Source organism: Scomber scombrus, chromosome 9 (genome assembly GCF_963691925.1).
Source record: "Scomber scombrus chromosome 9, fScoSco1.1, whole genome shotgun sequence".
In the NCBI taxonomy this organism is placed as follows: Eukaryota; Metazoa; Chordata; class Actinopteri; order Scombriformes; family Scombridae; genus Scomber; species Scomber scombrus.
In genome coordinates, this window is record NC_084978.1 from 21,357,934 (window position 1) to 21,380,063 (window position 22,130).

At 42.3% G+C, this 22,130-nt stretch overlaps 1 protein-coding gene across 1 annotated transcript; it reads right to left on the minus strand.

Moving 5' to 3' along the window:
• Nucleotides 1-12,424: 12,424 nt before the first annotated feature.
• On the minus strand, nt 12,425-21,620 carry LOC133986120 (BTB/POZ domain-containing protein KCTD16-like). The gene is made up of 2 exons (XM_062425912.1): nt 20,801-21,620; nt 12,425-12,876 (listed from the first exon to the last, which is right to left on the minus strand). Exons 1-2 carry the CDS (start codon nt 21,618-21,620, stop codon nt 12,425-12,427), a joined length of 1,272 nt encoding a protein of 423 aa, XP_062281896.1.
• Between the last annotated feature and the right edge of the window lie 510 nt (nt 21,621-22,130).

The window sequence follows — 22,130 nt, forward strand, 5'->3', positions numbered from 1 at the left end:
CTACATGCACGTACTGTATGCTGCTAACCTATGAATAAGAAAAGAAGTGGCCTCTATTTACCATCCCTGAAGACTCCGTAAACAGGAAAATTCTCTTCCATAAAGTAAACGCGGTAACATGATTATTATGGCCTGCCGTATGTGTGCGGATGATGAAAGTAATTCACATCTGAAATGACTGGCTGAGTTTCTTTCACTCATCTCCTGTGGAACAAACCCCCTCAATCACACCCTTTGATGTGCTTTTGTGTGTGTCTTATTCCCATTCAGTAGGCAGATACATGTGTCACACTGTTTGCTTGGTATCAGTTTTGGAGACAGACTCGAGCATTCAAAAATAGGTTACGCAACCCTTTTCTTTCTCTCTTTGCCTCATCATTATTCATGCACATCTATTACAAACACACATCTGTGATACAGCTCTCCAATTAAATTACTGTTCAGGAAATTAACTGTTGGGCCACCATACAAGGGCTGGAGGGTTGAAGATAAAAGAGAAAAGTTAGTAGTTATATGGAAAATGATATCTGAATTAAAAATACATGTCAAGAGTTTTTGTCAGTCAACGTTCGCCACCCTGTGACGTTCTTCGATAAGTGGTGGAAGCAGTCATGGCAGTGATGAAAAGTGTGTCAGAAGTGATTAAGGTGACACTGAATGCCATCTAGAGGCCAGATCATGACTCCTGTTAAACCGTGGATATAATCTGTATGAAGCACAAAAAAATGGGAAATGTCACCGGTCCCTCTGAGCGGTCCCTGCGTTTGCTTGTGTATTGTTTTTTCTTACTGTGTTGTAGGAACAGTTCTGCAAAAGTCCTCCACCCCAATATTGAAACAGAGATTTCTAAACACATGTCGTATGTTGTGTTCATGAATATAACAGCAATTCTATAGAGGATTATCTCCATCCTGTATTATAAGTTGTGTCTCTATTTCCTCGAGGAGATGTGATCCAGGTTGGCCAGGTCTGTTGTCTCCTTTATCTAAAGTTGATCACATGTCCCTGACTCATGGCTGGCACCCAAAGTGGCGATTTATCACTCATACAACACACACACACACACACACACACACACACACACACACACACACACACACACACACACACACACACACACACACACACACACACACACACACACACACACACACACACACACACACAGACTTCCAGGGCAGCTAAGTATCACCCACTGTCTGCACCCCGCCCTTAACACACTCGTCTTTCCTCCTTTCACCTTGACTTCACCCTCTTGGACTGGACCTCGTGTAGCTTAAAAAAACATTAAGCAGATGTTGATATTTCACCCAGCAAAGAGAGACATTGTGACATTAAAACAAACGATAGACAGAGCTGTGCAGGCTAGAGCAGATTTAATCAGTGTTACTTTTGAGGCTAAACTTTGGCTGAGCTGTGTAAGAAGCTTGTAGGTTAAACCCACACAAGCAAGTATAAGCTCTTGATTGTGGACTGTGATAGACTGCAGGCCGTCTCCATGAGGGTGACTAATTAACAGTGCCCTAATTTGAGAATCAGTCATTCTTTGGTGCGGAGGCAGGCGGTGATTTAATACCACAATCAAAATCAAAACCAATCACCCAGGCTTTCAGGGTCTGCAGGGTTATTTTTGAGTTTGTTACCATGGCAATCAAGTTCATCCCATCGTGGCATTTCCAGAGTGTGGTGAAGGATTAGATGGTGATGTCAGACATCTGTGTCAAATCCTTCTCCAGCTCATTTCAGCCGTTTGTCATATTCTTGGATGACAGATGACAGCCTGATACTTCCAGAAGAAGTGAATGCTCCATGATGAGTTTCACACTCTTGTTTATATCCCACTTCCTTTTCGCATCTCCTGGCTTCCTTCCCCTCCCACCCGAGGTTATATGGCCTTTGAGGTAAATACCATTTGTTTTGTGGCTTTCCTATGATGGCTGAATAATGGTTTGAAGTATGTGGCTAAATGAGAGTCTGAGGCCAGGGATGGGAGTAATCTCGCCTTTCTTTCTGAGCGGTGACACAGGCCAATAGAGATTAATGAGAGTGCAGGGGTCTTAACACTTCCACTGCTACAGGAGAAGCTGGATCTGCTAGGCTTCATGTTGTTTGCACTTTTAAACTTTCCAAACAGCCATTTGACCCTACATTGTTGCATTATATTAGCATCAACACTGTACAAGTCTTGAGTAAAAAGAATAGAGTATAGACAATGGTTATATTTTAGAAATCTGAGGTCCCCTATGACAACCTACAGCCCCCCAAACCCCTTCACAAGACTACCTAACCCTAACCCTAACCCAAAAAGAGAGTCAGTACATGTACTGTTGAAATACACATTTTCACTTTTTTTTTTTGGCTTTTCATTGGCAAGTTTTTTTATTGATTGTGTAAAAATCTACTGAACTCTGCCTCCAAAATACATGTGTAAGTTTCAACTGTTGAACAATACCTGAAACCAACATATTACTAGAAGATAGGCCTAGTGGTGTTAGTAAGAAAAAACTCTTCAGTCATGCTAGTGTCAGCATGTCCGTCTGGACTAAAGTGGTGGACTGACAGACAATCACTACTACTCTCAGAGCCAAGTCACTAGTTTGGCTAAAAATCTGTTGTTGGCAAGACTATGGTAAAAAACAAATTCCACGTTTTGGATGAACACTATATTATTAAATGTTCATTGTTATTATTGATTTGAGGTCATAAATTCACCTGAAAAAAGTGGGGGTTTTTTTGCTCAACACTGAAATCTCTAGAATATTCATGTGCAGTATTTTCCCTGTGAATATATTATTTTCAGGGCCTGATATGCTTTTTATGTAATCTAAGCAGATATGTTTGGTGCAATGTTTATAATCACAGAGCAATGACAGCAGGTCAGCTGACGATTCAACATGCCCACCATCTGTGTGCAACGTTTAATCTCTGGATGGATTAATCTGGGACTCGATGGGTAATATGAGGGGTTTCTAACATGCATAATGCACACATCTTTGAAAAAAATGCAATGTGATACCATTTTAAAAATACATCCTGCAGCCCTGCATTGGAAGGTGGAAGTAAGATAATTAGTTGTCCAAAGAAAAGTACGCTGTTTAATAAGGGTAACTGGAAAATAGATATATCTGGCATTAATATGTCGCTCCATCCTTTAAAGACAACAGATTACCACTGAAAATAGATTGGATTACATTCAAAGGATTGTGACAGACTGAGAGAGAATCTTCCTCACTGTGGGTTTGTGTGCCACATGGTCACTTCCTGGCAATGATGACTTATTCACTCTAATATGAAACCAATTTCAATGACAAATTCAATTATAGAGAATTCAGCAGATTCTGTGAAAAGACGAATCCTCCAACAATGATTTTTGTTCTATCAGCGACTTAGATGCTCACATTACACAAGTTGTGTTAGGTATTTGTTTTAATTAAACCTGAACCCCCTCCATCGCCTTGGAGACAAATTGAATGCTCAAATTTAATACTGAGCTGATTTCCCTTATAAAGTAATAGCTCAGTCATGCATTCAGAGCAGGGTTTCTCCGTAGGCCCTCGTTAAAAGGCATGAAGGAAATTAAAGCCAACCGAGTCTTTATCTTGCTTATACACCAAAAAGGGTTATAAGGAAAAGTCCTCTGAAGCTATTTGTGGATGTTTTATAAAGCAATGACACCTGAAGGTATGACTGGGGCATGTAATTCTAATTGCACAGCACTGGGAAAATGTTGGTAGGAATTAAGACAATGTTCCCCTACTGATTATCTAATAGGCCAACACATTAGCTGAGTACAGCACATTTTGACTGTACAAAATTTGGCTCACCAGAAGTGTGAAATCTTCCATCTTTGCTCCTGTATAATATTGTACTGACAAAATCCATTATAAAATTCCAATTATTAAAGGTTCTTGCCATAATTTCAGGCTGTACAAGAAGGTTAATAAGTCCTTGTCTATTCCCCCATAACTTCACAACTGTTTAGCTGCCTTGCTATATTCATTGTCTGATATCACAGCTAACAGACAATCAGTGATTATTTTCCAGATTTATGACACGGTGTCCTGCAGTATTTTATCCTCTGCAATATACTCTGTACTCTTCCTTTGATTTATAATAGCTGCTGCCCTGCTCAGCAGCACACACCACTGTACGCTCCTTATGCTGTGTTGAAGCAGCGCTGATCAGTAGCCCTGGGAGGTGATTTATGAGCAATGGGATTTCCGGTCAGGACAGCTTATTTGAGCCTGTATATTCTCCAGAGCAGTCCTTGAGAAAGGGATAAGGTAATGAGGGAGAAAATGACGAGTAGAAGACACTTTGGTTGTAAATCAGCCTTTTAACAGCTGCCGAGAGGAAGCGTTTTTTTAAAAAAACAGTAAGTACAACTGAATGAATGCTGCTGGAGCTTCAAGTTCACTAGACTGACCTCATAATGAGACAGGAGACTGGTTTTCATTTTGCACCCTCATTTTCCTCACTTTCTTTACCCACTGTATGACAGGGAGCACAGGTGAGCATGTGTATGGAGATATACCCGACTCCCACTCCTCCTTACTCATGACCCCCCCTAATGGATTTTGCCTCATTACAAGCTTTGCACCTGGATTTAGAACCTTGTTTTTGCAGAGCAGGAGACTGGATGGACACCAGTGGGGTTTGGAAGAATATCCAAGAATGTGTAGAGTTGCACATGATAACTAACTGCGATGCTGACAGTGGCTGTCTGAGTGCTTTGAGGAGGTGAATGATTGTGTGTTCGTTGCTCAGTGCAGGCGCCAGTGCAGCGAGCTGAGGGAGAAGAAAGGGCGCCAACAAAGTGCAAGATAGACTCATAGTGGACTCATTGCCTGCTGAAGTCAGCACTATTGACTGACACCTGTCACTGCAGTATTTGTGTGTGTGTGTGTGTGTGTGTGTGTGTGTGTGTGTGTGTGTGTGTGTGTGTGTGTGTGTGTGTGTGTGTGTGTGTGTGTGTGTGTGTGTGTGTGTGTGTGTGTGTGTAGTGATGAGAACAGGGCTTCTTATAACTCAGGACTGCCTACTACACTGTTAGTGCCTTTAGTTAAGGGCACTGACAGAAGAATTAACCCACCATAGATGTTTTTGATGTTTGGAGGAAAGCACCATAGCACTATTTAGAATCATCTTTTAAGAAGTCTCTTTTAAGAAGTAGTCTCTCCATTAACCTTAACAGGCCACATATCTCACTGTCAACCATTTCATGGAGGCTATTCCTTCAGGAAACTCTTCACAGTGAGGTCTGTGGATCATCTGATTGAGATATAAGTGACACAGAGTCATTTTTCAATGCTGCAAACACTATCAATGAGGCTTCATTCATCTCCATCTTGTTGATCTGGTTGCCAACTTTTGGGACTCCAACCTCAAAGGTATATCCTGGACTGGAAACCAAACCCACTCACCAGATGTGTATTGGGGTGCTATGGCACACTGCTGATTGGCCATTCCAAACAAGAGTTGAATGGACCCTGAGGCAGTTGTGGTAGTTGCATCTGATGAAAGCCTGGAGGCAGAGGACACTGGCTTCTCTTTGAAGGTCCAGAAAATGTTGGGGTTGATACCCTTGGGAGCACTGGAAAGAGGACAGGCCAGTGGCAGAAGTAGGAAAAGTATTTTGGGTGTATTCAACCCACAACAGCTGTTTGGCCAAGGAGGTAGTAGACTTGTAGTCAAGACCGCCTAAACCGAGACCAAGACACTACCAAGACCAGAGGGTATCAAGACCGAGACCAAGACGAGACCAAGGCCAAGACAGACTGAGTCAAGACCAAGACAAAGTCGAGACGAGACCGAGACGAGACCAAGACGAGACCAAGACCGAGACCAAGACCGAGACCAAAAAAAACAAAAAAAAAACAGCTAGTGAGCTAGTGTTACACCATAACTTGCATCAATTGAATAAGAGCAGCATACTGGGGTAAGAGGTTCAGTCCCAGTTTAAATTCAATTTAAGAAGGTATTATTTCAACTACAGACAGAACAATGCAGAATGCTTCTTTCTTGCCCCTGGACTGCAAATTTCTTTATGTTCCGTGAATGCAAATTTAATGATGGCTGACATTATTATTACTAGGTCTGACTGAGACTGACAGCTACGACGTATACTTAACGTTTCGCGCTGGCTACACTTGCGTCTTTTGATTGGATGAGCGCCAGTTTCTTAATCACAACAAAATACATGTATGTCATTGATTGGTTGCATTTGAAAGGTTGCCTTTGAAGGGTGTGAAAGGCAAAATAATTTAATGTTGCATTATCGAATGTTATGTTTTGTATCATGGACATTATTTGTTGCAAATCTCCCGACCACTATGTCAACCTGAGACCGCAAGACCAAGACAATGAGACCAAGACAAGACCGAGGGATCCGAGACCAAGACAAGACCAAGACCAAAGACGGTCGAGACTGTGACAAGACCGAGACCACGTAAAAGTGGTCTCGAGACATCCAACTCTAGGAGGTAGCAGTATGAAAGGTGATGCACCACAGCGCCATTTCCATCTCCTGGTTCTTCTATTCAGTTTGGCCTTTGGACTGCATATGGAACCCAGAGGAGGGTGTCAGGTTTGACATTCTTGGAAACTAGGCAGTAGGAGCGAGTGAAATGAAAGTGATTAAAAAGCAAAGCCCACTAAGCCTAGCGGGAATTCAACCCTTTGCAGTGCATGCATATTCTAGATTTGTATAATCTGTTCAAACCTCAAAGGGAAGTTTTGCCCCCTCTGGCCAGTGTTTCCACTCCTCCAATGCCAAACTGTCTGCCAGCAGCTCCTGGTTGCCTATTCCTTTCTGCAAATGACAGCTTCTGGAAGAAAAAGGTGCAGGGATACCCTCTGATCCACTGGTAGACCACCATGGAGCTTTAATTCTGGATTAAGCATTTGTAGAAGTTGGAGAATCCTAGGAAACAATAAAGTTGTGTGTGATATGGTCCGAGGCCACTGTCACTGAGTACATGGTTCAGTAGGGCTTGGAAGGGCTTGGAAGACTGCAGGAGCATTGGTTATCTCGAAGGGCATGACTAAGTATTGATAATGGCCATTTGGGATGATAGACACAGTCTCCATTCGACCAGACCAAATTGTAAACATTTCCATATTTGGTAAAAACATTGGCACCTTGGAGCAGTTCAAAAGTGGATGAGATGAGTGAGAGGCGGTAACTGTTTGTCACTTGACGTCATTGAATCCCTGATGCAGGGACGCAGGGTCTTATTCGTCTTGTCCACAGAAAAATAACTTTGCTCCTGCAGGGGATATAGAAGGACAAATGATGCCATTTGCCAAAGACTCACTGGTGTATTTTTCCATGGCCTGCATCTGGAGCTGACAGATAGAACAATCGACACATCTGGAAACTCTGAAGAAGGAGAGCTATGGACAGGAGACAGGGCATTTCTCAGACAGACCGCATGACAGTGCCAGATGTAACCAAGAATTTCTGGAAGTTGAAGGGCATGAATCAAATGAAATGACGAAGTCTCATGCTGTTACCTGACATGATGAGGTGCACCAGAGTCTTGCAGTAGTACATGCTACAATTCTCCGTGCTATACTGACAGCATTTCTCCAGGGAGATACGGGTCCTTCCCATCTGCATGGGCTCTGAGTCATTGGAGGTGCTTTAGGACAAGGCGAGTAGCTGCTTGATTGGCTCTAGAGTGACAGAAAAAGAGCAGATAGGTGCAGGGGTAGTCAATTAGTCTAGTAAGTATCCAAAATGCAATGTTTTAAAGAGGGCATAAGTCTAACAACTGGTCATTAAACATGTTTTTTTCACCTTTTGATAATTATAGTTACTGTAAAGTACCTGCACATGTATGGTTTTGTCTTCTTCTCCCTGCAGTTTCACTCTAACGAGGAAGTCCCACCATCCAGGGTATGGCTCCCAATTTTCTGCGAGGGTTGATGCTAATGACATTCACTGTGATTTTGTCATTTTTTCCCCCTGGATTCATTTGTAATCTGTTCCATTGGTATTTCCAAACACTGGACTTGGCAGAATCAGGCCAGAGTAAGACCCTAAATGTACTCAGAGGCTGTAAATTGACTCCCATTGCTCTAACTATGTCCCTGCAGGCTCCTCATGAAAGAGCACAGTATGTAGGTTTAATCACAGCTCAGAGCACCATGTGGTTTGAAAAATGAAAATTGCCCACTTTAACATAAATGTCTATGATTTCTTTTTATTTTATTTGACCAAATACATAAATGAAGTGACACTAATGCGAAAAGCCCCTGTGTTTGCGGATTGTTGCTGTTCATCTCTCTTCAAAAAAAAAAAAAATAAATACACGAACAACCACAAACACACACACACACGCACGCACACACAAATTTGTTTGAGCTGTTGTGACATCTCTCAAGCTTTCTGCAATTCCAAATCACTGTAAATCTGTGTTTTTTTGGGAAATTGATAGTGTACTATAGCATAATCCTGTGAATACCCTTTCTTGTCATCATGATTAACAAATATGCAAACCACAGAAGATGAACCTCAGGGAGAAAGATTGTAAGCCCCGTTGTTAGGCAGCCACACTTCCATTAATTTGCGAGTGTTCCCGAGTGCATTAAACTCTGAGATGTCAGTCATCTAAAATTAGATGACTGAGCAGAAAAACATGTTGGTCTTGGATATTTATGGAGACATGCTGTAGGCAACAAGACCTCTCCCAGTAGAATTTGGATGGTTTTTTTCAGATGAAAGAGATAAATTGCATATTTAATCTTTCCATTCCAGCTGTCGAGCTTGGTAGAAATGATCCAGCGCCTTGATGTATAGTTCCAGACATCTTCCACGTTACACAATAACACCAGTTATCACCTTGGATTTATAAAGTAAGAGGAAAGTGAATTAAAGGTCTCTCCAAAAACCTCAGATAATACTGAGTAATCCTTATATGCATTATATGAAAAATGAAATCCTGTTTGCTTGGTTTTACATCATGCCTCCATTATTCCATGTGTGAATAAAAGTATTTTGTTGTCACCTTATATCTGATAAGCTAGGTAATTCTCCCACTTTTGATTCCACACAGGCTCTGCAGCAATTTTCTAATACAAGGGCTGTAATCATGCTGTCAGGCATGCCTCATACTAAAGAAAGCTGTTGTGGGAAATGCAAGGCCTGCAGGCAACCCTGCCGGATAATTGAGGGCGGTAAGAGGTGGCAGTGGTGTTCTTTGATTGAAGTTTTAATGTTACTTTGCATCCTAGAAGAGGATGTTGGTTATCGACCGTCTATAAGGACGGTAAGGCTGACTATAGGCCAGGGCCAGGATCTGAGACTATTGATTTGTAGCGAGAGCAGGTTCAGGTGGTTCTGTGGGATAGGCCACCAAGGTCAACTAGGCCAGTCCAGGCTATGCCTTCACGTTGTGTATATTTGATATGCAAAAACAGATTAATTGATTTTTCATTGGGTTATAAGGATTCAGAGCGTGCTAAGTGTGAGGTGAAATGCCATCCAAAGTGGATCTGGTTTTTAAAGAGGGGGAGAGGGGCATTGGATTTTGAACTGAGATTTCATGCTGTGATCCTGTTCAATGTGTGCTGAGAGGAAGAGATATGGGTCTGGGTACAGAGTGGGGGAGAGGAAGAATAGCCACTATAACCCTGACAAATTCATTATGTTACAGTCCCCTTTCAGGTTATTGTTGTTTTATTCTCTACTTAGGCATTAAGAATCTAATGCCCTTTTATATGAGGAGGTCCATTCACATCCAAAGTATATCTCTTCTTAGTCTGAGGTTAAATACAAACTGTTAAGACCTACATTTTTTTCTATTTCCCATATATGAATCTGATGTGTTTTTGACCAGGATTATAGTTTTCAGTTTAAATGTATGCCTTAGCTAGAAGGTAGACAGGTAATAAACCTCATATAGAGCAAAGCAGATCACCAAATGAAGCTTTTTACTTTGAACTTGTGTTGGAGGACACTCTCTGTCCCAAGAGAAAGGTTCTTCATCTATCATCACACAGGCTTTTTTAGGGGTTGCAGCAGTATGGTCCCCAAGTCTCGCTCCTTACAGATGCGATGTGGCAACACTGCAGAAATACTGTTCACTAAAAATAGTACTCACTATAAATGGTGCTTGTGATGCACAGCTATGGTTTTCTCCTCCTGTTTCCATAAGATTCTCTCAAGAGGATGAGAGACACATTAAAATGTCAACAAGGAGGGATCTATTTCACTTCTTAAATGAAGCCAGATTTGTGTGTAAGATCTGCTGCTGGTGGTGTAACCACAATGCAAAATGGTTTTGTTTCTAGCCTAGTGGAGCATCTGTATCTGCAAAATCATAAAGATACAAGTAAGAAATTGTGATCATTTCTAGCCAATGAATGCTGCTGTCACTAAAAGGAAACTTGCAGTATTTTTCAACCTGGGTCTTGTTGAGCTAGTCCTAGAATGACACACTCGCCAAGCCCTTTATTAGGAACACCCGTACAATCTAACGCAACAACAGCTCTGCTTAAAATCAGCATTTATGAAGCATATACATTTTCAAGTTTTTTTTTACATTGTCAGAAATGTAATAATTATGTTTGCTGCAGTGCATTATATTGACAAGTATTCATAATATTTTGTCCACCCCATTAGCATTTTGACATAACTCTGTTTGTCTGATGGACACACTTGGACATGCAAGACAGGGGTTAGATTTGTGCTTTATTGTTTGTATTTTCAAACATTACAGGCTTTTACAATAAAGACCAACCATTGTGTTAGCAAACGTAATGCTATCTCAGATAATGACTTTGGCTGAAGTTGAGGCAGAGCTGCAAACATTACCCTACACTCACCAGCTTCCACATAATGAGGAAACACTATGCACAGTGAATGTGCTTTTGTGAACAGAGACCTTTTTTAAATTCATTTTTTTCAAACATAACCTGCAACCCCATTAAAAGCAGTTAGCTAATGAAATGCTCCTTGGCCTTAGAAGTAATATTGCAGCTTACATTTGAGCGTTTAACCCATTTCTTACACTTTGGATTTTGTAGTTTTGATTTTATAAAGGAAAGACACCAAACTCTTTAGATGCAGAGTACTGCTTGCTATGTACTACCGCTGCATGAGCACCACTTCAATATGTTGTGAAATACAAAGCTTGACAGATCTGGCCCTGTGGTTTATAGTTGCTAGGCTATCATTGGGCCAAAGGACCTGCATTTCCCTTTAAAAATATATTGAAGGTCACAATAAGGACCATTATGAATAAATACAATTCTTACCCATTTATTAGCTTTTTTTGCACACTTACAATCAAGGATTAGACAAATATCCATTGGCATTATATAGTCTACCTACACAACATCGTCCAACACATTATGACATTAGACAAAAAAGTTTTACAATTGCAAACAGATCTAGGCAGTGCTCTCCTCAAAGACGTCAGTTTCAGTCATAACACACCATTTTACCCATCACACGAAACAGTGAAATGAAAGTTTGTTTGATATTGCATAATTATGCTAAGGGTGAAATGACATGCAGTGCCGTTATTAAAGCCTACTATGAGTATTTGTGTTATCAGTGGAGTATAGTGATATTCCATTGCTAACTCACAGCATCATCTGGGTACATCCATTTAATTAAAAACAGCTATTGTGGGCAATTGCACATACAGTATGTGACAGGTTGATGAATTGAAATAATGTTGCCCCTGAGGTTGCTTTGTTGCTTCAACTAGTGATACAGTAGACTTTAGCACGTCTGGCTCCCAGCTCTCTGAAGTGAGAACAGGTTAGTGATGTAGGCCCCAACAGGAGTAACCTGGTTTACACATGTGCATATTATACACAACACTGTGCATACTTTACAAACCAATGACTGCCTTGTACTATGTGTGCTCCGCTAGTCATGCTGGCGAAGAAGTGGCCATTGCTTTGTTTCTAGTACATTACGTGTCTCAGAGGGTGCGGTCTATTGTCTATGCAGTTTAAAAGAATAGTGTGTAGAATTTAGTGGCATGTAGTGGTGTGGTTGCAGATTGCAACCAAATTAATACCCCCCCCCCCCCCCCCCCCCCCCCCCCCCCCCCCCGCCGCAAAACTTGCGAAAAGCACGAAAAGCCCTCTCTAGAGCCAGTGCTTGGTTTGTCCGTTCTTGGCTACTATAGAAACATAGTGGTGCAACATGGTGCCCTCCGTGAAAGAGGACCCCCTCCCTATGTAGATATGAAGGGCTCATTCTAAGGTAATGAAAACACAATGATTCTTATTTTCAGGTGATTAAACACAAATTATGAATATTATATTCCATTTCTGCCAAGTCTGTTCTGCTAGATGCCACTAAATTCTACACACTACACCTTTAATACTTTTCATGGATGGTGACATGATACTGTCAACTCTCTCTTTTTTCTTCTGTTCTCCTCTCTACACTCATTCATTTTTAGAGACGGTACTTTCTCAAAAGCTCCGATTGCCACATGTACTTCCTCTCTGGAAAGCGATCAGGAATCCTAATGCGACGGAAGTCCTGGATGCATTTCTCCATCTCCTGCTCAGGAGTCATCTTCTCCTTGTTTGCTTTCCTCTTTGCAGCCTCTCGTTCCCGGACCCCAAAGGTTCTCACACGGAGCATGTCAGTCTTGCGGCGCATCTCTGCCTGCTGCAGCATGTGAGCTGGTCCTTTATGCATGGGACGGTCCAGAGTGTGGATGTTGGAGTGCCGGCTCACGGGGCCACAGATCACGGTTCCTTGAGGGGAGCTGGCCTCCGACTGGGTCTCAGAGCAAGAAGTGGAGAGCTCGTTGAAAGAAGTGCCGCTCTCCCCCTCACGCTCACTTTTGTGGCTCTTGCAACAGCAGTCACAGTGGGAGGACGACCACCGAGAGGGTCCACCTAGAAAACACACATGTACACAGTTGTTTTCAGTTGTTTTGACCACATGCAGTAAATTTTCTGTTGCAGCAAAAATCTCCTTCATGCAGAAAGGCACCGGAAACTAATATCCCAGCAGTCTGTGTGGTGACAGATTCCAGCAGTAATCAAAAAGAACAGTTGCACTGATCAAGCAAATGCTGACAAATGCCTACAAAGCAATTTCAATGTCATACAGATATCTTTAAACGAATATCAGATGAGTGTGTGTGGTGGTGGTGTGTGTGTGTGTGTGTGGGGGGGGGTATTTAGGGGGCTACAGATGTAAGAACATGTAAGTTATTGTCTTTGACATTTAATTGCCGAATCTCAAAGAGCTGGTGGGCTGTGCGTATTGCTTCCTCTGATAAGGAGAACCCCAAAGCTCAGTAGAGTCAGTATAGCTCCCTAAAAGACCTTTCTTATTTCCCAAGGCAAAGCTTGTCTCTGAGCCAAAGCAATCTGCTTCGCTTTTGCAGTTTCTTATTAGAGCTGTAACCCTGCCTTGTATTAAGCAGGTACTGTATTATTTTCTGTTATAGATCGCACAGTCAAATAAGTCGAGGAAGGTGTTTCTACCATTGGGAGTGCAGCAAGGTAGAAAAACCAGGTAAACGCAAAGCATGATTTATCATGGGTGGTAAAAGAACCAGGTTAGTGAATAATGGAGTGAAGAGACGCCTTTCGGGTGTCCTGACCTGTCATGAGGATTGAATGAGCAATGAGCCTGGTACTAGCAGAAGATTTTAGTAGTCTTCCTTCCTCCTCATGTACCTACTTCTTCTCTCATCTCACATCCTCCTACACTGCCTAATTATGAACCAGAAATACTGTACTGTACTGCCTGCTGGCTTGTGAAGTTTTCAGGTAAAGACAGTAAACACTGTAGCTGTCTTTCATCTCCAAAAATAACCATGAACTGGTGTCTCATTTGGATGTACAGGTACAGATAGAAATGTACAGTTTTGACAGCTCCCTGTAATATAAACAACAGCATATGAGATATAAACCCATGCACACAGATTCTAAAAACCTCTTAATGGCTTTTTCCATTGCGATGATACAGACTCAATAGCAATGATATCTCAGAGGGAGCAATAATTTGTCCATTACCTCCTTCCAGTGCAAGCACCAATTTATACTGAACAGAGTTCAAGGGGGATTTTAACCTCTCTGTGCACACTGTAATAATGACCTTATCTCTGGTGCAATGATTGCATGGGCTGATAGTATAAGAGTCACTAACAGCTTTTTAATGGCTAATCCATGAGTAAAGAGGCCAATCAGTGCACCAACCCCCCCCCCCCTTTCATAAAATTAATCTAGCTGAATCCAGCAGACAAGCAGCACCAGGCAAATGGGTGCATTTGCCTGGTGCACGAGTGACGAGGATGAAGAAGAGGGAGGCTGAGAATTGTTTCTAAATGGATGGATGCTGTAGTCCAGAGGGGAAACCATTTAGGAAACTAGCCAACACCCAATAATAGCATCATAAAAGTTTCAGGCCATGCAGAAGAATGAATTGTATTAATGCCGCTGACAGGCTGAGAAGCACCTGAGCTTTTATTCTGTTTTATCCAACAATTTGTCTAAATGGAGCCTGTACATGGAAATGACTGTTGCCAAATGACGCAAAAGTAAATGTGTGTGAAAGAATTCAGTCATGAACTGCGTGTATTGGTGTAGTGTCAAGCTTTGATGTCCCCTTCAAAGTCTAGACAGGAAATGTTGTATGTATGTTGTTTTGTCAGGAAACACAGTCATACTCCGGTACATTTAAACAAGTGGGTGTGTATAACTCACTTCTTTTCAGGGAAGCCATTGATTGCAGTGTGTTTTTCTCAGATCCATATAGTCTGTCTAAGAGATCATATTCCAACCACATTAAAAGACTGGGGTTGGTCCTCAGACCAGGCTGTGTCGGCACTTCTCATAAATAACACAGAGAGAGGGAGTTGACTTCTGCAGCACAGAGACCGACATGTCACATGGAGTGTCCTCAAACTGCTTCATCTTTAACGAAAGCAGGAATGTTTGCATTCGTGCTTTTGAGAGGTCGTAGTTTTCTGAAAATTCAGATGACACGTTTTACCCATTTAAAGGTTTGATATGGCAGGAAAGTAGGACATGATGTGGACTGAAGGCAAAGTGCTCTGTCAAACTCAAATGCAAATGTCACTGAGTTTCTTGCCAGACATTAGTGTGTTTTTTTTATATCAGTGCTTCAAAACTGACTCATCAGGGTGTCTGATGCTTACTGCTTTAATGGCTAAGCAGCTCTTTGCTTCAGTCATGTAATCTGAGAGAGGCTCAGTGCTATCATATGCTCCAAGTTGAGAGGCAAAAAGTAAAAAAAGAGGAACAAGAAAGATTCATCACTCAGCAATTTCACGTTGTTATTTCACATAACCAAGAGGTATTTTATTTCATATTCGAACTTGTGTGACCCAAAGCTGTCTGCTTCTCAAATTTGATGTTACGTGAACTGTGCCCTCACTCTAAATAAATGAAAACAAGAGCTCAACACAAAGCAGCATTTTAGATCCAAGCTGTCTGAATCACACAAGGATTCACTTGCATTATGAATTTCTCAAATTAACATGCCTTCATGAGTTTCATTTCTGTCTCATATTTGCTCAAACACAGCAGTATCCTGTGAGGCTGAGTGATGTGAATCATATTCAATTGCTTCAGTTGCAGCATAGTTCTAGTATAATAATCATTTTTGGCCAGAATTTTAGTAGTGAAAAAACAAAACCGAGGGGAATCCAGAGCCCTGGTTTTCAGTTTTGTGCAAAAAGCTATATGTATTAGCAGTAATTTTGTCTGACAGGTTAAATATGCATATTCATCCAGCCAGCCAGTCAGTGAGTTAAGCTTATACGAGCAGAGACGCTCTAATCTTTGACACACTCTTATATTCACCGACTCCCATATCCACACAAATCTTTTCTCCTCTGCTACTGCCTCAGGAAGGGTGTAGTTTATACATGCTTGTTAGCTCACAAATTAGGCCATCGTGTCCTTGCAGCAGAAAAAAGGCTTGTCTTGCAAAGGCAGTGACCGTCCTTACCGGGAGAAGGAAATCCATTTGACCAAGATAGTCCTTTTTGCTTCAAAAGTATCACTTCAGCAGTTTGTGCCCAGCCTAACTGATGGCTACAGCCTGTCTCTTGCCAGGTATAATAATGTCTGTAATATCTGCATTCATTTGAATTTGTCAATATTAATCACCTTCACTCAAGCGACCCACTCTGCTGAAACAAACCTCATTAGCACCACTGATGAGCAAGAGCTGGTGAGGAATATGTTGGGGCAACCCATGGAGTCCTTACACGCTTTACACGACCTAATCCAAGGACACCAAGCAGCTCTCACTGTTCACCCATCAACCTGGCCATGGCCTGCCCCAAATGATCTGCTTTCTATGAGGACAGTGACAGCTTCACTGGCTGATTGTTAATAACATGTGTGTGCCCTCCCCTCCTGGAGTCAAAGAGTTGAATTGCAATGTTTATATTAGCCTCTCCCTAGGCCTGTCCCCTACCTAGTGCCACACCCTCTCCTCCACTAGAGCAGCCAGATGAGGTGGGAAGAAAGTGAGAGGGTGTCCTGAGGATTCAATTTGAAATGCAACAATCATTTGGGGACAAAATTTAACCAGCTCAATACTATAGCGGACCCTCAACGTGCTTTAATTTTTACACCACTCACACATAAAGTTACACACCAAAGCAAACTCTCTCTCATTAAGCTGCCCTCTTGCATTCCAACACAGAGGATTCCCTATCTTCAGAAAACTTGCAGCCCTGCCCACAAAAGAGTTCCACCGTCCACTAAGCCATTAAAAGCATCCCTGGAGGGCTCACTAAGGTGTTAGATGTCAGACAGTGAAGCTGTTGTACCTGTTCTCCAACAGCTACAGAGAACCAGGGACAAAAATGACAATATTTAAATAATGGCTGAAAAAGTCCATTCATCCGTGCATGAAAACATGCACCATGCTTTTAGATGAACTTTCTACCCTCAATGTAGGCACTGATCTCCATTAATTTCAATATGAGATTTAAGATGGCTAGAGAAGGGTGATCCATCATCATTTAGTCTTTGTCAAAATTGCATTATCATTGCTTTATAATGTATTTACTGCAGGGATGTTTTTAAAACTCTCCTGGCTGGTGTGTTCAAGGACACCCCCAACATCTGTAATAACAGCAGTCATACAGTGTATTGTTGGAAAAAATCGCACCCAGAAAAGAATCAATAAACATGAATACAGCTTGTATATAAAGATTGCTGTGAATTATTCTTTGCATGAAAGGATAAAAATGTTCATTGTGGCAGAATACCTAGCACAATTCAATATAAAAACTATGGTAGGAGTTAGAAAACAGTCACAGTCACAGTAATGTGAAGAATAATATTTGTATGGTAAAAGGTGTGAAACATAAAAGGAACACCTGTATGTTCCTTCATATGATTGATTTAATAAAGCATATTTTCCCTTTCAGGCTGCAGATTTTCAATAAACTCAGATTTACTCCCGAGATGAGCCAGATTGTCTACTTGGACTGATGTATAGTGCAAAAGGTTCTGCAACCATTATGGGAAAAATGGCACAAGCACACACACACACATGCCTCATTTCTGACCATTTTTCTGCCCAGGTGCTCTTTAAGAGGTGTATGAGTTATTCATGGTAGCGTCATCCATCTCTTCTAGGCATTGCCAATCCATCCAGACTCCAACCGGGCTCTCTGGGAGCTCTGAGACGGCCCAATCTCTGCCTCTATTACACCCAAGCAATTGATTACCTTCCTTCTTCTCTCCCTGCCGCCTTGTGGCCATTGTTCAGGAGCCATTATGGCCACACATCATCTCATTCACAGCCCAAATGAAGACTGCACAGTTATATTAACAGAGCACACCTGGCAAGTATAATCATTCTCCATCTATACTGTACGTGTCTCCCATTCTGACAAGACACTTCTGCACAGCTCTTTCAGAGTGGGAAAGATGAAACTGTCTCTGATGTTACCGGTCCCAGTGTTCAATGATGATTTGCTCTGCTACTGTGATGTGGAGGCAGTAATGTCAGAGCAGGTCGTCCAAGATGATTTTTAATTCTCATGTGTGAATTGACTGAAAGAAAGTTTTCCTTTTTTTATGAATTCGACTTTATAGCTTTAAATGGCATTCAAAATAGGCTACCATTTATCTCTATAAAATGTATCTCCAGTGGATGACTGCAGACGAGGAAATATTTTGGGATCCCAGATTGCTTTTTAATCAGCCAACACTTTCCTCTTTCCCCAGAGATAATTAGCAATAAGGAAACTGGTCCCAAAACCCAACTGGGAGGTTAGAGTTGTTCATCATTACAGCAATGATATTGTCACTGCAATCGGAAGACTTATCATGCTAAATGACCTATATTTCTGCTTGACAAATAACTTGACAAGATCACCTGTCTCTCTGTGGATGCAATGCAACGCAAGACGCTGCAACCGTCTTATCCTCTGGATTTTAACCAAAACCCCTACTGATCTCAGTCCTGGCAACCAGGTTTGATATATTTCTCTCAGGGTCAACTGTTTATTTAAAGGGTGAACAAATTAAACCAGGCTAAAAGTGATTTATTCATCACGACCATCATGTGCCAAAACTCTCGGTCATGATGAATGGTTAGACACTGTGGCCTCCTGAAGAGAGAACCCTTTTGCTGCGAGTATCATCCGTTTTAGTCTATGGAGAAATCAACAGCATATATCCAAGCACAGGAGTGGAGGACAGTAATTGAGAGTAAAGCATGCATCTTAGCTTTATGAGGGAACGAGTCCCTTGACTGTTAATAAAGATGAGTTATTGTTGGATAATGCATGATGCCACACAGTAAAATGACGGATATCCACTGTGGGCATTTTGGAAACTGGAGTCCACACTGATAGAGTGGAGCCTGTAGAAAACAACTGACGCATTTAACAGGAAGCGCAACATGCATGATGCTAAGGAACTGACAGGCCGGAAGAAAGTCTCTCAATTTGTTTACTGTGCTGGATTGCTCTTTTTACACTCTGAAAAAACCAGCCTTCCCTGGCACCATTTCCCTGTGATTGGATGGGAGGGGGTTGGGTTTAAAGAGAGCAGTGAAGTGTTATGCTGAATACAATAATAAAGCACATCTGTTTTATGCACCCCCAAAGGTGCACTTGTCTACATGTATTCTTAGTTTAGGACTACCTGCCCTAGGCCAGCGAGTGTCCCACATTCAGGATCAGGTGACAGTATTAGTTTTGAAAGTGGATGTGGGCCGTTGTGCTGCTGTGAATCAAGGGCTCTCACGCCTGTTTGCCTTTGATGTGTCTATCCATCATCCTGACGAGGCCTCTGTCTCCTAATGCTTGGCTATGTGTGTTTCCTCTAACTTCCACCTTGTATACTCTCTCTTAATGAAAACCCAGTATTTCCCTCTACTTCTTTTTGGGTGTCTTACCACCCAAAATGTTCTTCTCTCTGCTCCTTCGGACCCGATGAACTTTCCTGTCTGATACTTACTTTCATCTATTTTTTGCTCCTTACTCTCTCTCTCTCTCTTTTTTCTGCCTCAGTTCTTTCTCCCCATGGCCTCGTCTCATGCAACTTTTACTCCCTCATCCCTCCTGCTCAGCCACTCTCTTATCCATCTGCTTGTCTCCCTCTCCCTCTGAGCTTGCTTCCTTAAATCCCCTCTCTCTATTCCTTTCCTATCTGTGCTCCTCTTACTGTCTGTGCTCCTCCTTTCCTTCCATCCTTGCTCATGCTGTTCTTATTGCCGTTTCTCCTCTGTCTCTTCCCATAAAACTATCCACCCCATCCCCCTTCTCCTCCTACTGTCCCACGCCTTTGTCCTAGGGCAGTGTCTCTTAATGGGAACCTGCACCATATGTTATGCTCCAGAAAGTTAAATGACTCAGTTAAAATCCTACCTGGCTGGATGTTAGTGTGGGTCAAGGCAGACCCTTCTGATACAATTAACCTGTATTAATAACACAATTGGTAAATCATTAGCGAACCATATGTCATGTCTTCCTCTGCCCAGCCCCCTGCACCTCCAACTTTGACCCACCAAATGGGTTTTCTTCAGGTCTTCCAAAGGGAACCATTCACAATAATGAACAAAGTGCTTTTTAATTGGCCATATGGTCCGGTCCCTCTCTCTGCAAAGAGTGGGATGAACCATTTCCAGCTAATTAAGGCCTTTTCTGATGAGCAACATATCTTCAAGTAAAAAGCAAAAGCTGATTCAAGAGAAAGCAGCACCATCAATATGAAATGTTGCTGCCCACTGGTGCTATATTATTCATAACCCGTCGGCCTGCAGAATCTGAGCAGTAACCCGTGTTTACGCGTGACGCATGTGTACTTGAAGTGTAGCAGCATTGTGACTCAACTCCCCAGAGACCCGTGGGCAAGTTTGACTTTTATCTCGGACCCAGAACAGAACTTTAAAGTCAGCCACTAAGATTGAGGAGGGATGCGCTGCAACCCGACCGTGCCTCCTGGTGGTGTGAGCTAACATACACCGGTTTCTCCAGAACAACTCTAAATTCAGACAAACATTATTATACATATTATACAAACTCATTGGATTATTTTTGATGGGGAACACTACATAGAAAGAACGTTTACACAATTTAATGAAGAAAAACAAAAAACAAAACAAACAATCCTCCTGGAGGACATCATGCATCACCCTAAACTCTTTAGGGGGAGGGAGGGGCACTTGCTTTTTTCAGTTTGGGTGTTTCTGTTTAATGTGGTTGTTGTTTGTATTATGGTTACTTCTGGAGGTCAAAGCCACCAATTTAACTCACATTGTCGCATTTAACTCACTCAATTTATTGTGTAAGCGTAAATCTTCACTCACGGTAGAAGATGTACTGTGCGTAATTGGACCAGACCCTGTCATCCGCGTAATGGCCAACTGAGGACGCAGTCAGGGACGTATTGCAGGCCACAATGTGGAAGCCGCACTCTGACAGCATGTCAAAAGCTCTTTCCAGGTGCCTGAACTTGAGGTAAAACCTGCAGGAGTATCGGTCCGGTGGCCTGTCCGAGTCTTTGTTCTCATTCAGAGTGTCTCCAAATACCTCTTTGGCCAAGCCAATCCTGCTGCTGATGAAGATCCTTGGTAACTTTTTGGCCTTGGCATCAGTCTGGCTCTCTCTGCCACCCGCGGCGCAAACGCCTTTGAAAGCGACCGTGATGTAGCCATACCTCCTATCCATGGAGTAAGAGGGATAAAACCTCTCGCTGCCCTGCGACACATCGTCGAAATCACTGAAGTGCAAGTCGTCTGGAAATAATTTTGATTCATCAGATGACAAAAGTTTGGCCAATTCTGGCAGCTGAAAGTATTCCGCTTCTCGTTTCAACCTTCCTCTCTCAGGGAAGTGGTCAGGGAGGACAACTTGCTTGTCTCTGAGGTAATCCAATACATACCGGAACAGAAAGCCATCTCTGTCAATAAAATACCGTCCTCTAAGGTCCCGGGACAAATCATTTGAAGACCCTTTCTTGTTAGAGAACAGCTTCCCAAGAAATGAATTTGGAAAGCTTGTTAAGGTGGCATGACGAGTGTAATACACCTGTCCACCCACGTTTAGTTCAATAACATCTGATGGAGGGTTTTGCACTGAGCCTTGCTCTTTTGCAGGTTGGGTTTTGCAGTTTTCGCTCAGTGCCATTTTTTCCAGATCTTGCACGAAATCTGAGTCTTGATAACGGAGCCTAAACGTCCCAGAAGTTCAGGGTGTGGGGTATAGCTGCATGGTGTTCAAGTACTCACACCCAAAGCAAAGTCTTGATTTAAGCTGCAGTCCTCGCATCCAGTGTCTCAATACAAATAATCCCTAGGTGTGCCTACAGCATATCTTTTAACCCCGTGCGTAAATGTGCCTGCTCGCGGTTCATCGATTATTATAACCAGTGAGCGCATCGTGTTACAGACATCCTCTGCGAGGGGTCATTACTGTGACTTCATAGGAGTATAATCCTAACTTAACTCTGAAATGTCCCACCATCAAAAAAGTAAAAACATCTGTGCTGTAGTTTGCAGTGGAAAGGTTCGCCGTCTTGCACCTGGCTTTTAGTTCAGTCACAGTCCAAGATAAACTGAAAAATGTGCATCTGTCCCATCATCCCGCTAATAACCGTCGCTCTTGACAACTGGGATGCTAAAACCTGCTCCGAAGATG

Excerpts from the sequence above, each read along its gene's own strand:
- LOC133986120 (XM_062425912.1), bottom strand. The coding sequence starts at position 21,620 with ATGGCACTGAGCGAAAACTGCAAAACCCAACCTGCAAAAGAGCAAGGC. Across the intron at positions 12,877-20,800 it reads CGCACAGTACATCTTCTACC|GTGGACCCTCTCGGTGGTCG; the intron begins GTGAGTGAAGAT and ends TGTGTTTTCTAG.